A 27,120-nucleotide genomic window follows, 5' to 3' on the forward strand; every position below is an offset into this window, starting at 1 on the left:
ATGCATTTTGGAAGAGTACTGGGATCATCTGACCATTTTGTAATCATCTTGTGAGACAATGATCTTAAGTTACTCATAGGAGATTCGTTATGATGACAGAGTATTTAAACTTAGAAGAAACCAAATCTTAAATTTCGGGCTTAAATTAAATATTAATAATAATATTTTTTAATCTAGAAGAGATTTCTAACACATTGTTTCACAATCATTTCTTCCGCTTTGGCAATACTTTCTCTTTTTTTCTTATGGCAACTGAAATTCTTTGGTTTTCAAATTTTCACTTAAAAATACGTAGATTTATATATGTATGTGTATATAGTCTAGATTGGCTATTAGCTTACTACTTTTGTGGTTTTATAAATATATTTTTGGTATATACTTTTGTTAGTGGTTTTAGGTTAGGTTGAACTACACGTTTAGAACGTCATCTTAATTTGTTGCTTAGAAATATTCTGCTCTTGTTAAATTGTATGTGTGTATGTTAGTATATAATATTTAGTAATTATTTTTGTAATTTTAATTACTTTCGACTTTTGACATAAATATATACTTATGTCATATACGCAATCCCGCAATACTGGATAATGCTTGCCTCCACTTAGTATAGACTAATTGTTAGTTTAAAGTATATATGTAGTATGCGCTTATGTACTTACTTCGTTAATCCAGTGTGTTATGTGTTTTTGTTTTTTTCTTTGGTTTCTACTTTTCTAATGTACTGTATGCCTGTGGGTTGAGCGGGTCTTATGAGTAAAGTAATTGTTTTTGTTTCTGTTTTGCTTACAATTATTTTTTGCTGACATTACTTGTGGTGGTGGTTGTAGCTATTGTTGTTGTAGTAGCTGTAGTGACGGTGCTGCCAACGGTAGTAGTAATTACTGACTTGGCAGCAGCAGTTGTTGTTGTTGTTGTTGTTGGTATGGTAGTGACTTTGGGAACCGTAGCTGCAGCGGTTGTTATTGTTGTTGCACTAACGGATTGTGTTGTTGCCGCATTGGCGCTCACACTTTTTGATGCCGGCGTTGATGCTGTTGGTGTTGTTGTTTTGGTGATTGCCACCGTCGCGTTTGTTACAGACGCTGTGGTACCACTAGCTGTTGTTGTTGTAGTTGCCGCCACCGTCATTGCTGGCACTTTAGCATCTGCTGTTAGTGTTGTTGACAACACTGTCGGCTTTTGTATAGCTGTGGTGATGGGATTTGTTGTTGTATTGATCACTTTTGTGGCGGCAATTTTTGTCGGCTGTGCAGCAGGCATCGGTGCGATAACGACATTCGCTGACGTGGGACTAACAAGGTTTGGCTTCGTAGTTGTTGCTTTAGTTGCTGTTGTTATTGTAGTTGTTGAAGCTGCTGTCGAATGCTTTGGCATAACACTTGCTGCAGTTGTTGTTGTAGCTAAAGATGTGCTGGTAACTAGTTTTGTTGTTGTTGGGGTTGTGACAGCAATGGCTGACACTTTGGCAGTTGTTGTTGTAGTTGTTGTGATTGGTGGTTTATTCGTTTGTGTCACAGCAGCAGCAGCAGCAGCAGCACCAGCAACAATTGCTATTGGTTTTATCGTTGCTGTTGTTGTTGAAACTATTGTTGGCGGCTTAGCAGCAGCAGCGGTTTGTGCTGTTGTTGCGACAGGCTTACTATCTGTGAGTGACTTGGCACCTGCCGTTGTTGGTATTGTTGTTTTCGGAACCGTTGCTGCTGCCAGCGGAACACCGTTGCTTTTAACAGCAGCCGTTTGTGCTGTTGACGTTGTAATTGCTTTTGTAGTGGTAATTGTAGGTGTAGTTGTTGTTATTGTTTTTTGTGTAGTGGTTGCAGTAGGTTTTACAACACCTGACGTTGCGGTCGTTGCTGCTGTTGTTGGCTTCGCTGTACCTGCAGCGCTGACACTTCTGTCTGTGGTTGGTGCTGTTGTTGTTGTTGTTGCTGCAATAATTGGCGCCTTAACGGATACCGCAACTGTTGTGGTTGTTGGTGTGTGTGTAGCAGTCAGTTTGGGTTTAGCAATTGTTGCTGTCACAGCTGTGCTAGTTGTTGTTGTCAACTTGCCAGCGAAGGTCGATGTAGTTGTTGTTGTTGTTGTTGCTATAATTGTTGCAGGTTTTGTCATCATAGTTGTGTGCTTTAAATCTAATGCTGCTGGTTTGGTTGCTGCAACGCTCGTGGGCTGTATAGTTTTTGCCAAAGCAGTTGTTGTTGTTGTGGTTGCTGCCACATGTGGCATACTAGCAACAGCATGCGACTTAATGTCTCCAGTTAGCGGCTTAGATCCCACACTTACTGCAGCGGTTGTTGTCACAGCTTTTGTTGTTGCAGCTGCGCTTAATGTTGTTGTTGCTGTTGTTGTTTTTGGCGTTGTTATTGCTGCGCTTACTGCTTCCGCTCCCGGCACAACGCCCCGTTCACCAAACGTGGTGAGCATACGTTCGCGGCCGCTGCTCATTGTGCCAGCGACTAGCACTTTTGTTGTTGCTGTGCTCGTGGCGACACTGGCTGTGGTTGTTGTTATTGCCGGCTTCGTGGGCAATATAATGCTGGCAGTTACTTTCGTAATTTTATCACCCACCTCGGCGGAATGACCATTTGCTTGCATCTTACGCTGTGCCAATGCGGCGGCCTCATTCAGGAACGAGCCGACGCTATCGTTGGCACGCAACTCTGACTCGATTAGCGGTTGACGGCTAGGACTCGCCTCGGGCTGAGTTTGCGCTTTGTTGCGACCATTGCTGGCTACTTGATTACTCTTCGAGCCCTTCAATATACTTGGACCCGGTAGTTTTGTGGTGACCGCAGAGCTGGATGTCTTAATAGCCACAGCTGCACCATACTCGGGATGCTGGAAGTAGTTGAGTGATTATTTCAGAGTACTTGTAATTTAAAAACATTTAATTTCAACTTACACTGCCATTCCTAATCGTCACAGTAGTACCTCCGCCGCCTCCACCAGCACCCGCGCCATTGCCGGCACCATTACCACCCATTCGCAGACCAATACCCTCATCGACGTGATCACTCATGCGCACAACAGCAGTGGATGTTTTTGCCGCCACCGCCGTCGACGATGCGCTCACTCGCTCTCAGAGTTGCATCGCCTCGTCGCGATAACCATTGCTGTTGTCCTCATAGGGTGACACATCGGTCGGCAAGCCATTAATAAGTACTTGTGTATTGGCCACGACATCATAATTTTGACTATCGTAGCGTTCGGCATGTAAATTGACACATGGTCTTCCGGCTGGTCCCCACTCGGCGGTGGGACGTAGTAAGAGCTTTAGGCGCTCCTTGATGCTCAGCTGTTTTGGTGCTTTACAAATTTGTTGGAAGGCGATTAGGAATATAAATAGTACCGGTAGTAGTCCGATAAACCAACCGACTGCATCAGCCCACAGGGGATAAACGTAGTGTCCATAAGAGGCTGGCTTGTATTCGACCCAGTTAAAGAACAGAATAAACTGAAAGGTAGCAAGGAATACATATGATTTTAATAGAACATATCGCTTTTTTAACTTCCCAACCGAGAGACCTAAGTCAAACATAAAGCCTGGAGCCCAACTCTACCCAAGGTTCGTATACATTTTTTTACATTATTGGTCTTTGACTTCCCATGCTTCCATTACTTACCAATAGTGTTGCTGGGGTTATGTAACGCCACATTGCCGACCAAAATGAGTTCCAGAATTTCGATCTTTTACCAATCATACCCTGTATGTCGTTCAAGAAACGCTGTGAACCATAAATCCAAGCGATTAGAACACACTCGGAGATTGCGATAAGCAACACAGACCAATTCGCAGCGTATTTATCCATTAGTTGCAGCCAATACATGCCGCTCTGTAAAGAACAAATGGGTCAGTATAGAGCAAATTTATGCAGGATTGCATTTGACATACATTCGTGGTAAAACCGAGACCACCTAGATAACCAAAAATACCAACAAAAAGCACAACCCATGTTTTGTATTGTCGTAAATTCGGAAATTTATCCAATATGGCAGTTGTAACGGTCTCCATGAGTGCGAACTGCGGACAGAGAATGATATAACGAGAGAGAGAAAGAGAATGAAAAATATGTAACGGAGAGTTATTTCTACTGATTGCAATGTCTCACCTGTGAGTCCAGTCCCAGCGTAAGTAGCATAACAAAAAAGAGCACCGACCAAACGGGCGAGACTGGTAGGCGTGTCACTACCTCTGGATAAACTATAAACGCCAGACCAGCACCCTGATCGACTACCTTTTTCACTTCCACATCTAGCTCGTGCGCTAGAAAACCGATGATCGAGAAGATGACCAAACCGGCGAAGAACGAGGTGGCTATATTGCAAATGGCGACGATTAAAGAGTCTCTGAAAGTGTTGGAAGACGAATGAAGGTGTTTAAATATGGTGCACAGCTACTAAAGTCGTGAAATACTTACTTATAACAATTGTTTGAGAATTTGTTGTACGAAGACAGTGTTATCAGACCACCCCAAGCAGGACTGAGCGCAAAGAATATTTGTACAGCAGCGTCGCCCCAGACCTAAGTCAAAATATAATCATTAAAATTACATTAAAGCAGTCTTAGTTATATAATTTGGTAATATTCTTTTGTCCTTTGTCTCACCTGCGCATTGGCTAATTGCTTAAAATCTGGTGTTAAATAAAATAATATGCCCGTCATGGCGCCGGGTAGTGTTACACCCCTGAAGAACAGTATAACCAATACAACATAGGGAAAAAGCGCAGTAAAGTAGACAACTTTGCCGGAAGATTGCACGCCTTTGCAGAGGCACAGGAATACAATAGCCCAAGCGACGAACAGACATGCGGCCAGTTCGAGTTTTATGCCGCCAGTTTCTTCAATGCCGGAAGATAAGCCCAGCACGTAGTTACTGTGCAGATAATAAATGGAAATATATGTAAGAACTTTAAAAAAAATATCGAGTTGCTATGGAACTTACGTGAAGTATTCCTCAGCTGGTGGTCGTTTCAGTGCATGCAGTGCCAACTCGGTGATATTATGATCTTCGGCGTAGCTTGTGTTATAGCAAGTTCTCAAGTAGAATGTGCCATTAACGGCATCACATTGATCGGCCATTTCGTAGGAGAAACAATCTGAAGAGAGATCAAAAGAATTACACGTGATTAAGTATGGTTTAGATCAAGAAGTTCTTAGTAGACAATTAAAGTCTTGGATTCTGTTCAGATACTCGAATCAATCTTCATTCTGAAGAATTTCAGAGCACTAATAAATTATATTCTAACCAATTTTTAATAGTAACGTACGAAGCTCGGGTCCTTCCCAAAAATTGTTGTAAGTAAGGAAACATTGCAAAACATAGGTCATTGACTATAACTAATTGGTTCATTTTAGAAATAATCGACATAATAAGGAAATTCTCGCTAGAACAAATGCCTATTGTGATTCCCCCTATGGAATCTATTTGAAATAATTTTTGAAAATTTGAACTAATCTGTATAAGTATCCGGAATGTTTCTTTGAATAGACTATATTTTAGGAGAATATACTAAACTTTCTTGAGTGCTCTGAGAATTTCAGGTAGTTTCGAATCTGTAATACACCCATGTGAATGTTTTCATTCAGTAAACTTTGCCAACCACCAAATATTCTGGGTCTACACCCAATTAATTCACCGCCCAACTGAGATAAAATTTCAATATAAACCACCTTAAATTTATCCCTCGATTTATTTGTCTGTTTGGTAAATAAAAAGTCCTCGATTTCATGCTGCCACTTAACTCTACATTAAATTTAATAACTCTCATTTTATTTGTCATTTCCATTTATTTCTTCTCTTTTATACACCCGCAAAGGCATTTATTTCAACCTTTTCGAGCGCTCAGCACAATTTCTTACGCCCCAGCATTCATGTAAAATTTTTAGCAAAAACGGAAAAAAATATTTGTGTCTCTAATGATGTTGGGAATTGAAAGCAATACCGTTGAGTGTTTCATTGCCGCCCCCTAGTGTATTAAACGATTTGTGTATACGAATGTATTCAAACATATACTCGTACATATGTTGGCAGATATTGACATATGTACACATTAATTTTAAGCACATCTTGGTGAGGTTGTACGCAGTGGTAAAAATTTTGAGTGAGGAATTGGTAGTTTGTTAATGGTATTATAAGACAAAACATTAGATCTTCTAGATATTTATGGAACTTTGGAAGAAGTCTCAGTTCATAAAGAGTCGGTAGAGGTCGCGGCGAGCATTTGTGCTTCAATGATGTCTCTATAACTTCCGGTGTTTGAAACGAATGTGTTTTAAGTTGAGAATCTTCTAGGGTTTCGACAGTAAATTAGTTTAAACAAGAAGCACAATTATCTAACCGAACTTTAGTAGAGAGTTTTAAGTTACCCATATTTTTGGATCAAAGCATTCCTCGGACTACATCAAAGTTCAAACTGCAATCCAGGGATCTAGCAGGGATGAAGATGCAAAAATTATGTATTTTTAACTCTTGAAACCTTCTTATTGAGATTAAATTATTGGAGAGAGAGAGATCTCTCTTAAGTTTTCCGATTGCTATTACCCACATAAATAAACGTCTGTGAGAAATTGCTATGCACACATCATAGTATTGTTGTTTTAATACCGTATGTCGCCCAGTTAGAATAGAGACAAAGAGTTAGTGTTACAAAAAGATAGGCATATAATATATTCAGACAAGGGAAAGAGAACTTAAATTCATCTAGATTTATGGGAGATTATTAAAGCTCTTCCGGTTAAGTCCGATATGAGACTCCTTTATATCATAATGGTCGAATATTTTAGAACTTTTTGATCTTTTAATAGTTGTTAGGGATCTAAGTCTATATTATAAGTTTAGTAGACACACTGGGGGTATATATAAACAGTTCACACTGGGTTAAAATGCATCTGCACATACATATTTATACGCCAACATAAATTACTCAATATGTTCGCTTTTAAGTCCTTTCAGATTTGCTTAACATATTCAACACTAATAATAATCTTCCACATCATCTGTTCATTTTCTATGGCGGTCAAATCATTTTTCTCAATCCTTTATTCATTTGCGAGAAATTCAGTTGTAACCTTGTTTTCATTCTTTTTATGAGCTCCCCACCTCTACTGGTTTTTATTACCGAAGTTTGCGTATTTACTTGTTGTTCGCATTGCCAATTTGCCCTACCTTCACTCATTATCAGTAGGCAGTTAGCCTTTTCTACATAAGCTTTAAGCAACCCTTTATAAGAGATTCTTCTCATCACTTCGGTTGTTGGCCGGCTGTCTTTGCTTCTCGGGTCATTTTTATTTCCCTTTTTTGCACTCGAATTTGGTCTTTTTAATTTTCCTCATCACCCTTATAATTAATTTTTTGCGTTTTATTTTGTTTTTAAATTCCGGCAAGCTTTTGGTAATTGTGCGCTGGGGTTCTCTTCAATTTCTTTTCGGTTAGATGGAGAAAAATTATATCTAATGTGCTTAAAGGAACTCAAAATTACTCATAAATTATTGCGTTAGTCGACTTGTAGGCCACTTACTGGCTATTGTGTTGGCATCAATACAAGGTGTAGTGTCAATTGAGCGCTTTGAACTTGTCAAGTTATTGTTGAAAACCGAAAGGAGCTTCGTAAAAATGTATATAAGTACTTACAATAAACTGATGGCAAGGTAATAAAAAATAAATAAAAAGAGGTTAACAAATTACTGAGTCTGTGTATGAAGAGGGAGAATTATTACATTTTATATTTCAAAAAGACTTCTGACATCTCCTTTGGTAACTTGAAAACGATTTCAGGGAGAGTTAAGCTTTTTTCAGTAGTTAATTAGAGCTAATCTAGCTTCAAGTATTCTGGTTATAACAGTAATCAAGTATTCTCTCGCACTCTGAAGTTTAAATTGGCAAGAAACTCTGAGTTTAATTTGGCATTTTTTTAAGATTGTTCAATCATACAGCACGATTTTTTTGTAAGGTGGCGTTGTATCTTTTGAAATTGAAAAGTGTTGTTTAAGGCGTTTTAAAAAATTAGTTTTTGATAAACTCTGTGTTTATGAATAGAGCTTAGTCTAATTGACCAATAAACTCGAGTTTATGACTCAATTGGATTTATTATTAACCCGTAGGTTTCTCAGACACCTTGGTTTTAATTATTAGTTTTAACTTGAATCGTAAAACTCAACTAGTGGGATCAAAATATATCTACCCTATAAAAAAGATTTTCCTTATAGCGTTTGGGTCATGATCCTAGCTATTTCGAAAATCTCTTTGGCTCCATTCTCTTCGTACATCGAAAAGTCCATTATAACAGGATAAACTTGTCAGCAAATATTGTTACTGCATTTAACTCTTCAGCAAGGTTAACATATGGCAAAAATATGCTGGCTAATAAGAATAGATATTAGGTTGACAATATTAGGTCCGAGTTTTCGTCTTTTGAATTGCGCGGCTATGTATAAAGCGCTACAGAGCTCGTATCTGACAATACTATATATCCTTGAAAGGCCTTGACATAACCTACAAAAGGACGCTATGTATGATATTGCGTTCAACAGTTATAGAGTTCACTAACGGCGAAATTCGCGCTATGTTAAAGATATTAATGGTGTTTTGGGGGTTGGTACTCTATCACTTCGAACTGCGGAGGAATGGTTTCGACGATTCAGAGCGGGTGAAAACGTATCTGTGACAACGAATACCGATCAAATCATGGAAAACATCGAGTTAGACCGGCATGTGGCGTCTCGTGACTTCGCCCAGGAGATGGGAGTTAGTCACCAAACCATTTTAAAATATCTGCAGAAGGCTGGATACACAAAAAAAGCTTTATTTGGGTGCCGCATGATTTGACGCAAAAAAATCTTCTGGACCGAATCAACGACTGCGATATGCTGTTGAAACGGAACGAACTCGACCCCTTTTTGAAGCGGATGGTGACTGGCGACGAAAAATGGATCACATACGACAATATCAAGCGAAAACGGTCGTGGTCAAAGGCCGGTGAATCGTCACAAACAGTGGCCAAGCTGGGAATGACGGCCAGGAAGGATTTGCTGTGTGTTTGGTGGGATTGGAAGGGAACCATCCACCATGAGGTGCTCCCATATGGCCACACGCTTAATTCTACCATCTACTGCGAACAACTGGACCACCTGAAGCAGGCTTCGACCAGAAGCGTGCAGAATTGGCCTACAGTAAGGGTGTAGTGTTCCACTTCGTTGAAGACTCGTCAGAAGCTACGGGAGCTCGGATGGGAGGTTTTATCGCATCCACCATATAACCCGGACATTGCGCCAAGTGATTACCACCTGTTCCTGTCCATGGCGAACGCCCATGGTGCTGTAAAGATGAACTCAAAAGAGGCTTGTGAAAAGTGGCTGTCCGAGTTCTTCGCGAATAAGGAGGGGGCTTCTACGAGTGGGTATTATGAAGATGCGGTCTAGATGGAAACAGATTATCGAACGAAACAGCGCATATTAGAACTAAATCCGATTACTGTAAAACTTTTTATAAAGCATTGAATGAAGAGCAAAAAAGCAGAAGGGAGATATTTGGCAACCATAAGTAATTTATCAAATGAACAATACTAGATAGAAATCAGTAAAGAAAGAGATTTTCATACATATATGGAAAATTATAATTTTTTCGTAGACTCAGTTAGCTGTTGCCTCGAAGTATCATTAAAATATATTACCATCGATTAGACACTGAAGGGACCTACGGTTTTATTGTTTTCTTAATGTAAAAAATTATTAGAGCGGTTTCTAAAATAAAAAAAAAATTAAAAAAAGTTTACAAAACCACAAAAACCCAAACCTTCTAGTTATTCATCAACCCTTCTGCTGCTTACAAACCCATTTAGAATGACCCACCATGGCGTATGAGTAATATATTGGTACACCAGCACCTATCACTATAGTTATACGAGTACGAGTAAAGTGTAAACGAGTGTAGAGAATACCATTATCCATTTGAATGAGCTTGTGTGTGAGGCAGAGGTATGCGCTGGAGATCTCACCCGCGTAACTCTCGTATAATTCTGAAATTTATTTATTTATTCATAAATTGTGCGCAGGTAAATTGCTCTGCACATTAGGAGACAGGCATACATCCATATGTAGAAATGGCATAGCATAGCACCGCATAACACAACACAAACACATTAGTACACTTTAATATCCTGTTAACGTATTCTGGCATTCGCTACGATTCGTTTGCCCTATACCGTTATTCCGTCATTTTGTCATTTTGTAGTTTGTGCATTTCGAGTGCGAAGCATGAATGGCGCCACATCTGCGAATGCGGCATGTAAATGTGTTAATTTGTGCTCACTGTGTATGAGCATGGTTTGTGGTTGCAAGCAGAATTTCGATTTCGAATTTTGTCTGGATTTTGCTGTCGAAAGTGTAATTTCCTTGTAAAACCACAAAATTCCTATTTCTAATAATACGCATGTTGCGACAAATTTACCGATAACTGACTAGTGCTAAATCAATGTTCCAATAATATAATGTTTTTGTTTTTGTGGTTAGATTGTCTCTCATTTTAGACCCTGTTTTCGTTTATTAAAGTCCATTCTGATCTGCGAATATCCCCAAGTTGAAAACCCAATACAAAGTATTCCACAGAGAAGCCTAGGGAAATCGGGTAACGATTCTAATGGTATTTCTCAGATTTTTTGGTCTAAATTTTATAGAAAAAGATCTCGCCTTCCTAACTTTATATTTTAGTCACACCAAAGTACTGGTGTCTCGATCTCTTTTCATCACTGTAGGAGCTTGGTAGTTTATAATTAAATGAATATCCAGAGTAGAAGGCAACGTTTTTGCGAAGTGCAAGCATCCGGTAAAAATCAATTCATGACAGGTTTTATAGAACAGTTTGGGGATACCTTCGAAGAGAAAGAAACTTAGAGACTATGTAATGTTTTTTATTAGCTGGCATATATACATGTACTCGTATACTACAAGACACAGATCGATCTTGAGACTATGCAATTCAGGCCTATTGTTTTGGAACTCTAGTATAAAGATCGGGGCTTACAGGTGACCTCTCTTATGCAATCCATTTTCTTAAATTACAACGAAATTCCTCAGACGGGTGAAACCGCTTATAAGTAAGGAATCTACTAGCAAATGAAAAGCAAAGTCCTCTTTAGACGAATAAAAACCAAACTCTACAATTCCTCATCGTTCCCGTCCTGCTTTATGGTGCAGAAACGTGGACGATGTCAACATCCGATGAGACGGCACTAGAAGTTTTCGAGGGGAAGGTTTTGCGGTTTTGGTCCCTTAAACATTGGCAACGGCGAATACCGCATACGATGGAACGACGATGGAGATATCCAGTCCGTTGGAAAGACCAGGTATACAAGGACCTGGATGCACTTGAGATTTCCAACGGGCGTCAAATAGAAAGAAAGAGGAGCGAATGGCGGGCTGTTGTAAGAAGGAGAAGAACCTTCGACCTACTAGTATTGTATAAACTGTCGGAGCACTATTTAAGCTGTGAATGACGAAAACTCTTTAAACAAGGAAAAGAAGAAATTCATAGGACCACATACATATAATTCATTGGACGACAACAATAAATTCTTTCCCTTCTACAATTGACTATAATCCATCAATCGACTTTTCCCGAGAGCTTTGCCTATACACTTTGAACTCAGCCTAACCTAAACTAACCCAAAAGATGGTATCAAGATTAGGATTAACGCGCGACCTTGCAGCGTGCCCTTCAAGCTTAATACACTGCGTTGACGTATGTATTACTATTGAAAGCTTAAAGTGAGAACATACGAGTACATACAAACGCTGTATGTGCTGTTGTTATTGTTATCTACCATGTTGTTGTTATTGCGTTTTATCAATGTGACAGCATGACAAGTTGCCCGGATTGTAAAATCTCTGTGAGCAGATTTCGCCGTGTACGCACACATGCAAACAAACCTACACACGTGCATATTCATGCATACTCGTGCATTTTGGTTAGACATATTGGTATATTGTTGTTATTCAATGCGTGTGCTCGAGCTAGGGTTCTGGAACCTTTGTCAACGCAACCATTCAACTCCAACAACATTCCGCCACATCCATTCACGCAATCACTCATTCATTTCGAGTTCATTAATGCGATTGTAAGTTTGATTAACGTGCAAATGTGTATAGCCAACTGCCGTTAGCCGTGGATGGTATGCTATATATCTATATACACTAAGAAGCAGTGGCATAAGCAAAAATCATTGAGATGGAGGCGTTGAAAGATTTTTTTCTAGTGTAGTGGGCGTTTTGTATTCGTTTAGGAAGACTTTCTTACAGACTGTCATACATTTAACGTTTGAGGTCCCTAACTCCATTTAATGTATAAATAACTGTTTTATCAGGCGCAATCTTTAATCTTTAAAGTCCAGTCATTCAATAGTTGTGGTACCATATATGACTGCCTAATGACCGCCTTAATAAAAAAATGGTTAAAACTTGGAACGAAGCCGAAGTTATACCCCTATAAGGACGGGACCTAATAATTGCTTTGTGCTACCACACAACAATAGCAAGAATAACAATGACTCATCGTGTCAAGGCTATGTATGCCTGTACCACCTTCAGTGGAATGGGAACACTTAAGAGTACCAGTTGAGCTGAGTGAGCGCTAGACATCACTTGTTCTGTCGGAAGATCCTTTTGGCCTAAGGTAAATCGCAAAAGGATTCGTCCTCAGTATGGTCAATCTTTCCTTAGCCCCATGCAGAAGCTAAAGTAGAAGTGGTCACACTGCTCCGCAGGGTGGCTTCCTTTAGAGGTGTGTATTCACTCCGACAGCAGAGCGGCAATACTATTATTGATATCGATGACAGTACGCTCTTGGGTACTTAAGAAGTATTTAACATCTTTATCAATAGCGTCTAGCTATTTTTCTACCCGACTTGTGTGAGTACCCGGTCATGGTGGAATTGTTGGCAACTGGAAAGCGGACCAGCTTGTAAGAGGGGGTACTCTAACAACATTGGCGTCAGAATGGGAGGGTTGGCAGTCCATCATCCACTTACGCAAGAGCACTGGAATCTGTATGTCCGTATGAGTTCGACAACAACAACCAACACCTGTGCTGTTGCGAGGTGTTTTTGGTCCGCTGTTGAGAGTAAAAGGTCCTGATTTCTCTTAACAAGGTCCATCTCGGTGCGATCATTGGTGTCCTTACTGGAAATTGTCCAATAGGCAGGCATGCGTTGAGACTTGGGATCTTGTCAGATGCAAGTTGCCAAAGCTGTTTGGAGTAAGGCGAGGTGGAATCATCTAAGCATTTTCTCCCATTGTCCAGCTTTTGCTAGACTAAATTTGAAACACCTTGGAAGGCTCATCTTCGGCGAACCTAGTGAATTGGCTAGAATTGATATTAGCCGTCTAAAGAAATTTGTAACAGATTCCAAGCGTTTTGTCGAATCATTGGGGTCTTTTGAGATTCATTAGGAGTTTATTGGTATCACAAAGGACAGCGCTCAAAACTGGCTAAGTGAGATCTTCTGCATCTACAGAGATCCTTCTGCTAACCTAACCAAACCTTGCTGCAGGAGCTGCTTGGAGGAAGATGAGGATGAGGGAAGATTCCAAAACATTTTCTTTCTGGCATGCCTCGTGTGTGGTGGACATTTTTTGCAAAAAGCATGAATTCGAACAAATTAAGGTTCGTAGCTCCCTTTCGGAAACTTGGAGGTTTAAACTCCAGCACCTTCAAATCGGTAAGTTAACATGAAGCCAACAATAAAGTATGACGTCCCCACACAAAGCTCGATGGATGAAGGAGAACATAAAATAAGTTGGAAGTCTTCGGATTTTAACTGGTCTTGAGGTTAAGTTTGCCTAGTTTGGCAAAAGATTAGGCTTTTCATGGGAGCTTTCAAGCGCAATTGGTATCCATATAAATGATAGTGTCCAACAAGTTTTGAATTAATGGAATCAGATTTTACAAAAAAGAGACTTGCGACTCAAAGGAAAAGTAAAAGACCTCAGCAAAGCCCCAATCCAATATGAGTTCTTAACTGTATTGTTCGGCAGTTGGTCTGAGCGAAAGTAAATATTATCTTGGTCGTAATCCCTGGGATGAACAAATAAAATTTCCGAAGAATTGTGAGTTCTTCAAGGCCTGCAGGTGACTTTGGAATCCTAACTCTTCTTAGCTTTGCAAGGCATTGAATGCACCCCTTATACACATCCCCAGAAGAAGGGTCGCCTTTGCAACCCCTGCTCCCCAAACTGTTTAGAAACTAACTTCTGAATGTCGACGTAGATACTTTAACTTAAAATAGACACTTGTAAATTTGTAAACTCGTTTGTATGCTAGCCACAATTGAAAAAGGATATTTCAAACCGCATTTTTAATGGGAAAAAGTTGATGAATTGAAAAAGAAGCGTCCCAAAACGTAACCAAATACACAAGTATATTCGACCTAATCTATGTGTATGTATGTATGCATTTGCTGTCTACGTATAACTGTGTACGCATTTGTTGGTACAATAAGGTTATCAGGGCAACGGCATTTCGGGGATTGGGGGAAAAGGTTAGCAAAAAAAGTAGATAACTTGCAGCTGACAGTCGTCGAAAGTGGATTAGCGAGAAAAGGTCGGTGAGTGGGATGGGAGTGGCTGAATAAAAAAGGAGTAAATTTGTTTGAAAGAATTCACAAGCAAAATATAAATTTAATAATCAATTTAAAATTTAAAATATGTATATTGGATTCGTAGAAAAATATGAATGCAATAGCGATTTCAGTGAAACTCTGTGGAATTGCAGCAAAAGCGATAAAGTCGAGTTAGAATTTTACTTTATAGCATAAAAATAATAAATGTGATTTTTCTACGTTGTTTTATATTTAAGAGACTTTTAAAAGGTTCAATGACCTAAGGTATAATTTTTGGCTGAAGAAATGAGCAAAAGTCAAAGTTTAAAAAATTGACTTGCGCTGTTTTATCCTAAAACCACATTATTTCGATTACATAATATTTAAGAGTGCTCAAAATAAGGACTTGTATCCCAAAAGTATAATTTTAGGCTGCAAACTGAGTATTTAAAATAATTTTTTCAAATTTAACAAAATCGATTTGCGCTATTTTATCTTAAGCACAAAGCATACATTTACGTACTATAAAACTAATTTATTTGGGTACGGTTAAAGATTTTAGCTGCCTGTTCTTTACTTAAACAGCTGTGAAAAAATCAATTTACTGCAGCATTTTAGGCGCACACCCCTGCTAATGGTCCCTGTGAAGATTGGATGGCTGCTAACAGCTGACAGCTGCTGACTCGGCAGCATTTTGGTGTGCCGAAATGCTTTCCGTTGTTAGTTCTCACATTCCTCACACAGTTACGGCACCATCAATTCATCGTGTTGGCTTGTAACTACCGTTGAAATTGTCCTGCAACTGCTGAACTTTCATAAACAATTGAGGCGAGCGAGTTTCAGCGTAAAGTAAACCAAAAACACGCACACACACATACAGCTGGCGACCGCAAAAAGACAAAACAGCTATGATTTGTTGTTGTTAAGAATATTGTTTGGCATTCAGCGGAATTATGTGCGCAGACCTTCACATATACATACATGGATGCCAAATATATGTATACTTGTATGTGCGCCTGTAGAAACAATGCACACAACACACACTGATTAACTGAGGCATTTGTATTAGATTTCCGGTCAGAAATTAATACAAGAACCACAAATGAGCTGTGGCAGGTCATTTGGGGCATGCAACTTTGAGTGAACACATAATTGAATATACATTAAATTTCGTGCGCTGACTAAGCATCCTTCATTTAATTGATTTCATTTAAGTTTTAAAGGCGCTAAGGTTGAAATGCGAAAATTAACGAAATTATTAGGAATTTCAGCTCGTTTATGTGTGGGCAGTTTGAACTTCGTCCTTGTCTTAAAACATAAACTTAAAGTTCAATGCAACTTTTTTGAAAGTGAGCGCTTATAAAGGACCTGCGCTCAGTAAGTAAGACTCAGTAATTCTAAGGACTAGCTTAAGCATGCTTAAATATTTAGTTAATTGGTGCTGGATTTTTGTACACTTTTTTAACCTTGAAACGACGTCCTTTAAACTATATCTTTCGGTCTGATATAATGAGGTAAGTGAAAATATAACATTGAAACAGAACAATTTTTCTTCTAGACCTGCTTTGCGGGTTGTCTGCAATATGACTTCTTACATTTAAGTCAGTACTGTTCGGATCCCACGTATGATTAACACATTTTTTCTGTGTAAAAGACGAGCTTAGCAACGTTGATTTCTAAGAAATGATGTCATCTTGATTTTATCATTGCATTCTTTATTTTTTCAGCTAGAAAATCTCTCGAGAAAAAATACCGAACTCTTCTGCTTTTGAGTTTAACAATTTGTTTGAGATTTTAATAACTTTAACTATTCTTAGTAATAGTCATTATCAAGTAGATTTTAACCTCTCAATACTTAAGAAATTACTGACCTATTCAGCTTGAGAATATACTAGGGAATCGGCTTTACTTTTTGCTTAGTCCTCTATAGTGTTTATTGAAGCGCTGAATTGGATTTTTTAGGTCGGATTCGTCTGCTCATACTAAACGAATGCGGTAAATTACAAACCGTACTAATCAAGCTCGAGGCTTAAGGGGTTATGTGGGTTTGAAAATTTCAAAAATTGAAACATTTTTTGTTTTATAAATAGTGCAATATTTTTAAAATATTATCGAAAAATATCAAATCAATCCGAGTAGTATTCTAACAGATATACCCTTTGGAAGTTCCGCCCATTAGTCTACGTCAGTATGAACGTTAAACTTTAAATGCGTTTATTTCAAAACTCAAATTTTCAAGACGAAAAGTGCCAAAGCCTGAGTTTTTTTTATATTTGTAAATAAAAGATTAAAAAAGTACTGCATCTTTGATATGCTGAATTATTTAAATGAACTATATGATTGTATCGTATATACTAAAAAACAAGTAAGGAAGGGCTAAGTTCGGGTGTAACCGAACATTTTATACTCTCGCAATTTATTTATTTGACTTTATTTATACTATAAACATAGTATTTGTGCAAACGCCGCGCCCGCGTCTACGCCACGCCCATTTTCCATTTTGTAAAAAAATCTGAGTGCGGCTTCCATCCGCCATTTTTATACTCTCGCAACAAATGTTGCTAAAGAGAGTATTATAGTTTTGTTCACATAACGGTTGTTTGTAACACCCAAAACTAAACGAGTTAGATATAGGGTTATATATACCAAAGTGATCAGGGTGAAGAGTGGAGTTCAAATCCGAATGTCTGTCTGTCCGTACGTCCGTCCGTCCGTCTGTGCAAGCTGTAACTTTAGTAAAAATTAAGATATCTTGATGAAACTTGGCACACTTATTTCTAGGCACCATAGGAAGGTTGCTTTCGAAAATGAGCAAAATCGGACCACTGCCACGCCCACATATCTAAGCCGTAAATAAAGTTATGCAAATAAAATTTGGTAAAAAGGATCGCACTATTAAGGGGTATATTTAGATGTAATTTTTTTGGGGAGGTGGGCGTGGCCCCGCCCCCAAATAGGTTTTTTGTACATATCTCGGAAACCAATAGAGCTATATAAACCAAACTCTCTGCAGTCGTTTTTTTAGCCACTTCTTAATACAGTCCAAAAATGAAAGAAATCGGATAATAACCACGCCCACCTCCCATACAAAGGTTAGGTTGAAAATTACTAAAAGTGGGTTAACTCACTAAAGAAAAATGTCAGAAACACTAAATTTCAAATAAGAAATGGCAGATGGAAGCTGCACTCAGATTTTTTTACAAAATGGAAAATGGGCGTGGCGTCGCCCACTTATGGGTCAAAAACCATATCTCAGGAACTACTCGACAGATTTCAATGAAACTTGGTTTGTAATAGTTTCCTTACATCCTAATGATATGTTGTGAAAACAAGCCAAATCGCTTCACAACCACGCCTACTTCCTATATACCAGAACTTTGAATACAATCTGAATCGTTTACTTTACAATATATAAAGTAAGCACTAGTGAAGATATCGGTGCAGAACTTTGCACAAATATTACGTTTATAGTGTGGCAGCCCCATTCTAAAAATCGCCGAAATCGGATCATAGGTTTTTAAGGCCCCATATATCGACCATGGGACCTCGGTGCTTCTAACCTAATATTATGGTTTCCAACTTTCAATGGACTTTATACAATATATATGACGAATATGTGGGTCAAATTGTGTATTATATAATATAAATAAAGTTAAATAAATAAATTGCGAGAGTATGAAATGTTCGGTTACACCCGAACTTAGCCCTTCCTTACTTGTTTATTTGAAATTTAGTGTTTCTGCCGTTTTTCGTTAGTGAGTTAACCCACTTTTAGTAATTTTCAACCTAACCTTTGTATGGGAGGTGGGCGTGGTTATTATCCGATTTCTTACATTTTTGGACTGTATTAAGAAGTGGCTAAGCAAAACGACTGCAGAAAGTTTGGTTTATATAGCTCTATTGGTTTCCGAGATATGTACAAAAAACCAATTTGAGGGCGGGACCACGCCCACCTCCCCAAAAACATTACATCCAAATGTGCCCCTCCCTAATGGGATCCTATGTTCTAAATTGTATAGGTTTTCGGTTTCCGCCATTTTGTGGGCGTGGCAATGGACCGATTTTGCCCATTTTCGAAAGTAATCTCCTCAGGGTGCCAAGGAACATGTGTTCCAAGTTTCATTAAGATATCTTAATTTTTACTCAAGTTATCGCTTGCACGGACAGACGGATTTCAAATCCTCTCGTCATCCTGATCATTTATGTATATATAACCCCATATCTAACTCTTATATTTCTTGGTGACACAAACAACCGTTATGTGAACAAAACTATTATACTCTGTGCAACAGGTTGCGAGAGTATAAAAATTAGAAATACCTTTGTTTTCAACCTCTGAAACCCAATTAACCCCTTAATAGAAGGCTCATCTGAGCGCCCAGTTAAATAAATCAAATCTGGCATAACCAGTATGATTAGTGAAAACTAAGTATTTAACATTAAAGAGAAAATTTGAAATTTCAGAGGGAAGCACACCGAAATTAGGAGAGTGATTTTAATTAATCAGAAAAGCGATATCTTGATATTCTATAAGAGATATCTGCTCTATATGGTGTCCTTCGTCTGATATGTACATGCTCGTTATTTTTTGTAGGATATGTTATTTGAGAATAAACTTTCTGACTTGGAAATATTTTATAGAACACATTTAATTTAATGGAAGTGCAGTACTCGCTATAAGCACGTTAGATGGAGTGATATTTGTACAAGTTTCAACAATAGATCACCAGAAGTAAACGAACGACAATAGATTATAATTCGTAATAGGCACATCTGTTGGTTTTTAACTTGAGAGGGGATCCCCGTACGACAGACAAGACGTTCCAATGACAACCACTTCTATGAAACCGGAATGGATTCAGAACTATCTATTTGATATTGTATAGAATATAAGCTACACAGGAGTGATGGTATTGTCTCTGATACTGGTACGATGTTGTATAAGAAATATTATTACACTTGTTTTTAGACGAAATTAAAATATAACCGTAACTTTGAGAGTAAGTTAGATATGTATTTCCAGAGAACCAAGAAGTATTTGTCAAACCACATGGTAATTATAAACAAAGGATGTCCTTCAGCTCCAGATAAAATGTCATACAGTTCAAAGTGCCAAAAATTGGCAAAACTAAAACTTATGACGTCCAGAAAATCCCAGAAAGGGAACTGTTCTTTATTCTATATATTATAGTATCTAAGTACAACTATCAGGTATCTGTCATAAAATAATATCTACTATCACTATGCAAATAAGTAAAATTTACTTGGCTTTAACATCGATAACGTTACAACACCGTGCCGTTGATAAATCTTAAGAATGCAAAACTAGCTTAAAACAGCCATTAATCTATTATGTATCATTTAAAGCTTAAATCTAAAATTTGCTTACAATGTACTATTTATTGTTATGTTAACATTTTATTTCTTTTGTGTTTTTTAACCAACTCTTTGGCTTGCCACTTTTTTGTGGCAAATACAATTGAAACATATTTATTTAGCCTATTACATATAACATTGTTGTTGTTATTGCTACATTTGTAGGACATCAAAGTGTTCATTGAGTTCGCAATTTACATGTGTCACATTGGTTGGGTTTTGTTTTGATTTCGTTTTTACGCTCGTGCAGACATGTCAGTTGCCACAAGCCTTGAATTAAAACGCGTATAACGGTTTTATGAGTTGTTTTGCTAATTTTATTGCTGAGGTGAAGAGCATTTTGCTTTATAGTACATACATATTTTCCACCTTTTGTTGGTATAGCATACATATGTTTATGTATACATATATAAATAAATAAATAAAGGCATGTAAAAACATACGATACATATGCAAATTAAGCGAACGAGGGCACTTTTCAAAACGTTGAATTTAATTAAATCCGAACTTGATTTTGTGCTTTATGCAAAATAGAATCAACAATGTTTTTACTATGTGAACAACAGTAAAAAAATGTTAAACATAAATATTGAATTATGATGTAATTGAAGAACCTATGAAAAGTGCTCGAAGAGGCGTTTGTGAGTGACCTTTAATCATAAATACATAAATACAGCTAAGCGATTTCCTGGGTTTATGAAGTTAAAGTAGTTCCGAGATTCATTAGACTTTTTGAGAAGTGATTTTAAGTCAGCATAAACGAGACCCACAGAACGGTAAACAATAATATAGGAGGGCTGTCAGAACATCATTACCACAACCTCTATAGCCCTCTGTACTTCAGTTTAAGTAATATGTGATCAAATTCGAGGGAGTTAGCAGCCATCTTATGAATCCTTCTTATTCACTCTTTCTCCCTGATACTCGAGCTAGGCAAATAAAGATTTCACTTTGAGAGAAAGAGACAGTTAAAAATAAAAAAATTCAGATAATGCCTTTGTCTTATATAAAGGGTGATTTTTTAAGAGCTTGATAACTTTTTAAAAAAAAAAAACGCATAAAATTTGCAAAATCTCATCGGTTCTTTATTTGAAACGTTAGATTGGTTCATGACATTTACTTTTTGAAGATAATTTCATTTAAATGTTGACCGCGGCTGCGTCTTAGGTGGTCCATTCGGAAAGTCCAATTTTGGGCAACTTTTTCGAGCATTTCGGCCGGAATAGCCCGAATTTCTTCGGAAATGTTGTCTTCCAAAGCTGGAATAGTTGCTGGCTTATTTCTGTAGACTTTAGACTTGACGTAGCCCCACAAAAAATAGTCTAAAGGCGTTAAATCGCATGATCTTGGTGGCCAACTTACGGGTCCATTTCTTGAGATGAATTGTTCTCCGAAGTTTTCCCTCAAAATGGCCATAGAATCGCGAGCTGTGTGGCATGTAGCGCCATCTTGTTGAAACCACATGTCAACCAAGTTCAGTTCTTCCATTTTTGGCAACAAAAAGTTTGTTAGCATCGAACGATAGCGATCGCCATTCACCGTAACGTTGCGTCCAACAGCATCTTTGAAAAAATACGGTCCAATGATTCCACCAGCGTACAAACCACACCAAACAGTGCATTTTTCGGGATGCATGGGCAGTTCTTGAACGGCTTCTGGTTGCTCTTCACCCCAAATGCGGCAATTTTGCTTATTTACGTAGCCATTCAACCAGAAATGAGCCTCATCGCTGAACAAAATTTGTCGATAAAAAAGCGGATTTCACATTTCGAACCGAACACTGATTTTGGTAATAAAATTCAATGATTTGCAAGCGTTGCTCGTTAGTAAGTCTATTCATGATGAAATGTCAAAGCATACTGAGCATCTTTCTCTTTGACACCATGTCTGAAATCCCACGTGATCTGTCAAATACTAATGCATGAAAATCCTAACCTCAAAAAAATCACCCGTTACATATATGTATATATTTATCGTAGGCACCGCTTTAAGCGATTATAGCCGAATCCACCAGAGCGCGCCACTCATTCCTCTTCTTTGCTTTTTTGGCGACAACTGGAAACACCAAGTGACGCCAGGTCACTTTCCATAGGAGTGGAGGTCGTCCTCTTCCGCGGCTTCCCCCAGCGCGTACTACATCGAACAATTTCAGAGTTGGAGTGTTTTCATCCATTCGTACAACATGATTCGCTGAACTATGTCAATGTCGTCGTATAAATCGTACAACTCATCGTTCTATCGTCTGGGGTATCCACTGTTGCCAATGTTAAGAGGACCATAAATCTTGCGCAGAACCTCTCTCTAAAACCCCAAGAGTCGTCTCATCGGATGTTGTCATCGTATACGCTTCGGCGCCATACATCAGGACGGGAATAATGAGCGACTTGTAGAGTTTGATTTTGGTTCGTCCAGAGAGGACTTTACTTTTCAATTGTCTACTCAGTTCAAACTAGCAACTGTTGGCAAGAGTGATTCTGCGTTGGATTTCGAGGCTGACATTGTTGGTGTTGTTAACGCTGGTTCCCAAGTAGACAAAAATATCTACAACTTCAAAGTTATGACTTTCAACGGTGACGTGGGAGCCAACACGCGAGTGCGCTGACTGTTCGTTTGATGACAGGAGATATTTCGTCTTGTCCTCATTCACCAGATCCATACGTTTCGTTTCCTTATCTAGTCTGGAAAAAGCAGAACTAACGGCGCGGTTGTTGCTTCCGATGATATCAATGTCATCGGCGTACGCCATCAGCTATACACTCTTATAGAAAATTGTACTTTCTCTATTTAGGTCTGCAGCTCGTATTATTTTTTCCAGTAATAGATTGAAGAAATCGCACGATAAAGAGTCACCCTGTCTGAAACCTCGTTTGATATCGAACGGCTCGGAGATGTCCTTCCCGATCCTGACGGAGCTTTTGCTATTGCTCAACGTTTTAAAAAAAAAACGCATAAAATTTGCAAAATCTCATCGGTTCTTTATTTGAAACGTTAGATTGGTTCATGACATTTACTTTTTGAAGATAATTTCATTTAAATGTTGACCGCGGCTGCGTCTTAGGTGGTCCATTCGGAAAGTCCAATTTTGGGCAACTTTTTCGAGCATTTCGGCCGGAATAGCCCGAATTTCTTCGGAAATGTTGTCTTCCAAAGCTGGAATAGTTGCTGGCTTATTTCTGTAGACTTTAGACTTGACGTAGCCCCACAAAAAATAGTCTAAAGGCGTTAAATCGCATGATCTTGGTGGCCAACTTACGGGTCCATTTCTTGAGATGAATTGTTCTCCGAAGTTTTCCCTCAAAATGGCCATAGAATCGCGAGCTGTGTGGCATGTAGCGCCATCTTGTTGAAACCACATGTCAACCAAGTTCAGTTCTTCCATTTTTGGCAACAAAAAGTTTGTTAGCATCGAACGATAGCGATCGCCATTCACCGTAACGTTGCGTCCAACAGCATCTTTGAAAAAATACGGTCCAATGATTCCACCAGCGTACAAACCACACCAAACAGTGCATTTTTCGGGATGCATGGGCAGTTCTTGAACGGCTTCTGGTTGCTCTTCACCCCAAATGCGGCAATTTTGCTTATTTACGTAGCCATTCAACCAGAAATGAGCCTCATCGCTGAACAAAATTTGTCGATAAAAAAGCGGATTTCACATTTCGAACCGAACACTGATTTTGGTAATAAAATTCAATGATTTGCAAGCGTTGCTCGTTAGTAAGTCTATTCATGATGAAATGTCAAAGCATACTGAGCATCTTTCTCTTTGACACCATGTCTGAAATCCCACGTGATCTGTCAAATACTAATGCATGAAAATCCTAACCTCAAAAAAATCACCCGTTATATATTTATCGTAGGCACCGCTTTAAGCGATTATAGCCGAATCCACCAGAGCGCGCCACTCATTCCTCTTCTTTGCTTTTTTGGCGACAACTGGAAACACCAAGTGACGCCAGGTCACTTTCCATAGGAGTGGAGGTCGTCCTCTTCCGCGGCTTCCCCCAGCGCGTACTACATCGAACAATTTCAGAGTTGGAGTGTTTTCATCCATTCGTACAACATGATTCGCTGAACTATGTCAATGTCGTCGTATAAATCGTACAACTCATCGTTCTATCGTCTGGGGTATCCACTGTTGCCAATGTTAAGAGGACCATAAATCTTGCGCAGAACCTCTCTCTAAAACCCCAAGAGTCGTCTCATCGGATGTTGTCATCGTATACGCTTCGGCGCCATACATCAGGACGGGAATAATGAGCGACTTGTAGAGTTTGATTTTGGTTCGTCCAGAGAGGACTTTACTTTTCAATTGTCTACTCAGTTCAAACTAGCAACTGTTGGCAAGAGTGATTCTGCGTTGGATTTCGAGGCTGACATTGTTGGTGTTGTTAACGCTGGTTCCCAAGTAGACAAAAATATCTACAACTTCAAAGTTATGACTTTCAACGGTGACGTGGGAGCCAACACGCGAGTGCGCTGACTGTTCGTTTGATGACAGGAGATATTTCGTCTTGTCCTCATTCACCAGATCCATACGTTTCGTTTCCTTATCTAGTCTGGAAAAAGCAGAACTAACGGCGCGGTTGTTGCTTCCGATGATATCAATGTCATCGGCGTACGCCATCAGCTATACACTCTTATAGAAAATTGTACTTTCTCTATTTAGGTCTGCAGCTCGTATTATTTTTTCCAGTAATAGATTGAAGAAATCGCACGATAAAGAGTCACCCTGTCTGAAACCTCGTTTGATATCGAACGGCTCGGAGATGTCCTTCCCGATCCTGACGGAGCTTTTGCTATTGCTCAACGTCAGTTTACATAGCCGTATTAGTTTCGGAGGGTTACCCAAAATGGAGTTTTTTGTGAAATCAAGATTCCCCCTAGGAAAGGTATTATGATTCGACAAAGCACTTTGAACATACAACAAATCTGCAAAGATTTTTCACTTCTATATTTCTTGTGGTTGTCCGAAAAAATGAGATCCGAGAAATCTCTTTCTTGATCTCGCAAAGGCGGGACAATCCAGAAAAAAGTGAACATTTGACCTCGTCCCCCTTTCTCGCTTCGTCCAAATTGCACATTCCATTAGAGAAACAATCAAAACGAATATATCACTGACTATACATTTGATATTAGTTCAGAGAGAGAGAGAGAGAAACGAGAGTGGCAGAAAGATAGGGAGGAAAAGAGACAGACCAAAAGAGACATAGACAGGAAGAGAGAAAGACACATCCGATGGTTCCAGTTGATCTCGTTTCTACAATACAAAATTTTTCAAAGGATCATTAAGTATAGTACGTATTTGAGGCTACTTTCCTGAAACGTTACTATCCAGAAAAAGCCACTTTTGTTACTAAAAATATATAATATTAAAAATTTCCTGGATTTCATTAAATAAATCACTGAAATGTCTCATGAATGTCCCAACTTCATTCAATTATATTCTTCATAATAATTCATTCATTTAATTGTCGTTTAAACTCAATTAACCTTATTAATTTATCATTAACTCAACTACTCTTCTGCGCAGCTATTTCACCCCCGTTAAGTAATTGGTTAAGCGCTAATTATCGAAGAATTAAATTTGATTACCCGAAAGTAACCAAATAAGTGCGAGACGTCAAACTAATATTCCAGCTAACGCAATATTTAATAAATACCGTTATTGTTGTATTATATACATATATTATACAAATTATGTAGATATACTGGAATGATATAGAGTATAATTTCGAGAATTCGGTTGCTGTTAACATAAGTAATTACCGATTAAATTTCACGCTCATTATTATTATGATCTTTTAATGCGAAAAGGGATGACGACCATTTGATTAGACTGTAATTTTCCAAGCCATTGATTATGTAACAAATATATATATAAAGGCACACAATAATGAAGCCACAAGAACTGGTAAAACCACAAGAAAATGCGAGCTAATAATTACTTGTATTTATTCAATAGAAAATTTATGGTTATTGGAATGAAATAGGATGTAAAAAGAGGATTAAGATGCTTAATGTCTTAAGACGCTTAAAGGCCAGAATGATTGAAATGCAAACCTGACGAAATTATCTGTTCGTATCACTAGTAGTGACGTCATTGCTTTGTGCTTTGAAGTGACGTCATTAAGTTTGTGCAAACAGATCGAGATGGTCTGAAGATACTGTCCATCTATTAGCTCTCCATAAAAGATTTTCGATTAACGACGATAGTATGAATTTTTGGAGAGAAAGTTGAAGAAGGAAATGTGAATTTGTCAAATAACAATGTTCCGTACACGAAGTCCCTTCTGTTTCTTAGATGAAGATCTTCATTTTATTAACAGAAAATTATATTATATATTCGCTCACTAAAGAAAATTTCAGCTCCCTATAATTACGAATAGAATGTCGGTAAGCATATAACAGAGTTGCAAGATACATTTGGAATAATGTAAACTGCAAACTTTTTGCACAATACTGTATATTATCGAAATATAAAAGAAAATATATTCACTACGCGAATTCGGCTTCACTGTTAATTCCTCTACACGACGCCCACACACCTTTAACCCCACACATAATATTTTGCTGTGTCTAAACTTTTTGTGTACCCTCTGCCAACCTCACTACTCCTCACAACCTCACATCAAATTGAACAATTTTCATTTTCCTTTTTCAACTTTCCTTTCCGAATTTAATCAATTCATACGCTGCTAGACTACATCTTCATCCAAGCGATTGTTGTGGTGTGAGTTCACCATCAAGAGAAGCTAAGGCAAGACGGTTGTTGGGAGTTTATTTTGGTTTGCAGAAAATTATCGAAAATCTATTAGAAGGCGGACGCAAATTCATTTGCTTGTTTGATGTTGTTTAATCAGCATTTGCTTATGTAAATATCAACAGAGTTGAGTTTGAGTTTTCACAATTTTCGCAATGTCGAGGGTTTAAATTTATTGTCATAAGTTTGTGTGTTCGTATATATTATTGTATAGAGAAAGGTTTATGTGCAAATTTTAATTTTCCTTTGCAGTTTCGAGCTTCACTTTAAATTTGGGGCGTGCAATTTATATCCTTAAATTCAATCTAAAAAGTTTTGAAGAATTGATAAGATGGAAATGACGAAGAATGAGGTTTGCAAAGGAACTATATGGCGCATAGAAGAGTAGGCCTTCA

General features: G+C 38.3%; 1 protein-coding gene across 1 annotated transcript in view; it reads right to left on the bottom strand.

Moving 5' to 3' along the window:
- Window positions 1-786: 786 nt before the first annotated feature.
- Window positions 787-27,120, bottom strand: part of LOC105218018 (serine-rich adhesin for platelets) — a 134,681-nt gene continuing 108,347 nt past the window's right edge. Inside the window, 8 exon segments of the mRNA XM_054232702.1 lie at window positions 787-2,835; window positions 2,900-3,451; window positions 3,621-3,830; window positions 3,890-4,018; window positions 4,107-4,344; window positions 4,416-4,519; window positions 4,604-4,871; window positions 4,941-5,094. Of these exon segments, the coding sequence (XP_054088677.1) occupies window positions 787-2,835; window positions 2,900-3,451; window positions 3,621-3,830; window positions 3,890-4,018; window positions 4,107-4,344; window positions 4,416-4,519; window positions 4,604-4,871; window positions 4,941-5,094 (3,704 nt within the window).

Source organism: Zeugodacus cucurbitae, chromosome 6, assembly GCF_028554725.1.
Source record: "Zeugodacus cucurbitae isolate PBARC_wt_2022May chromosome 6, idZeuCucr1.2, whole genome shotgun sequence".
NCBI classification, from domain to species: Eukaryota; Metazoa; Arthropoda; class Insecta; order Diptera; family Tephritidae; genus Zeugodacus; species Zeugodacus cucurbitae.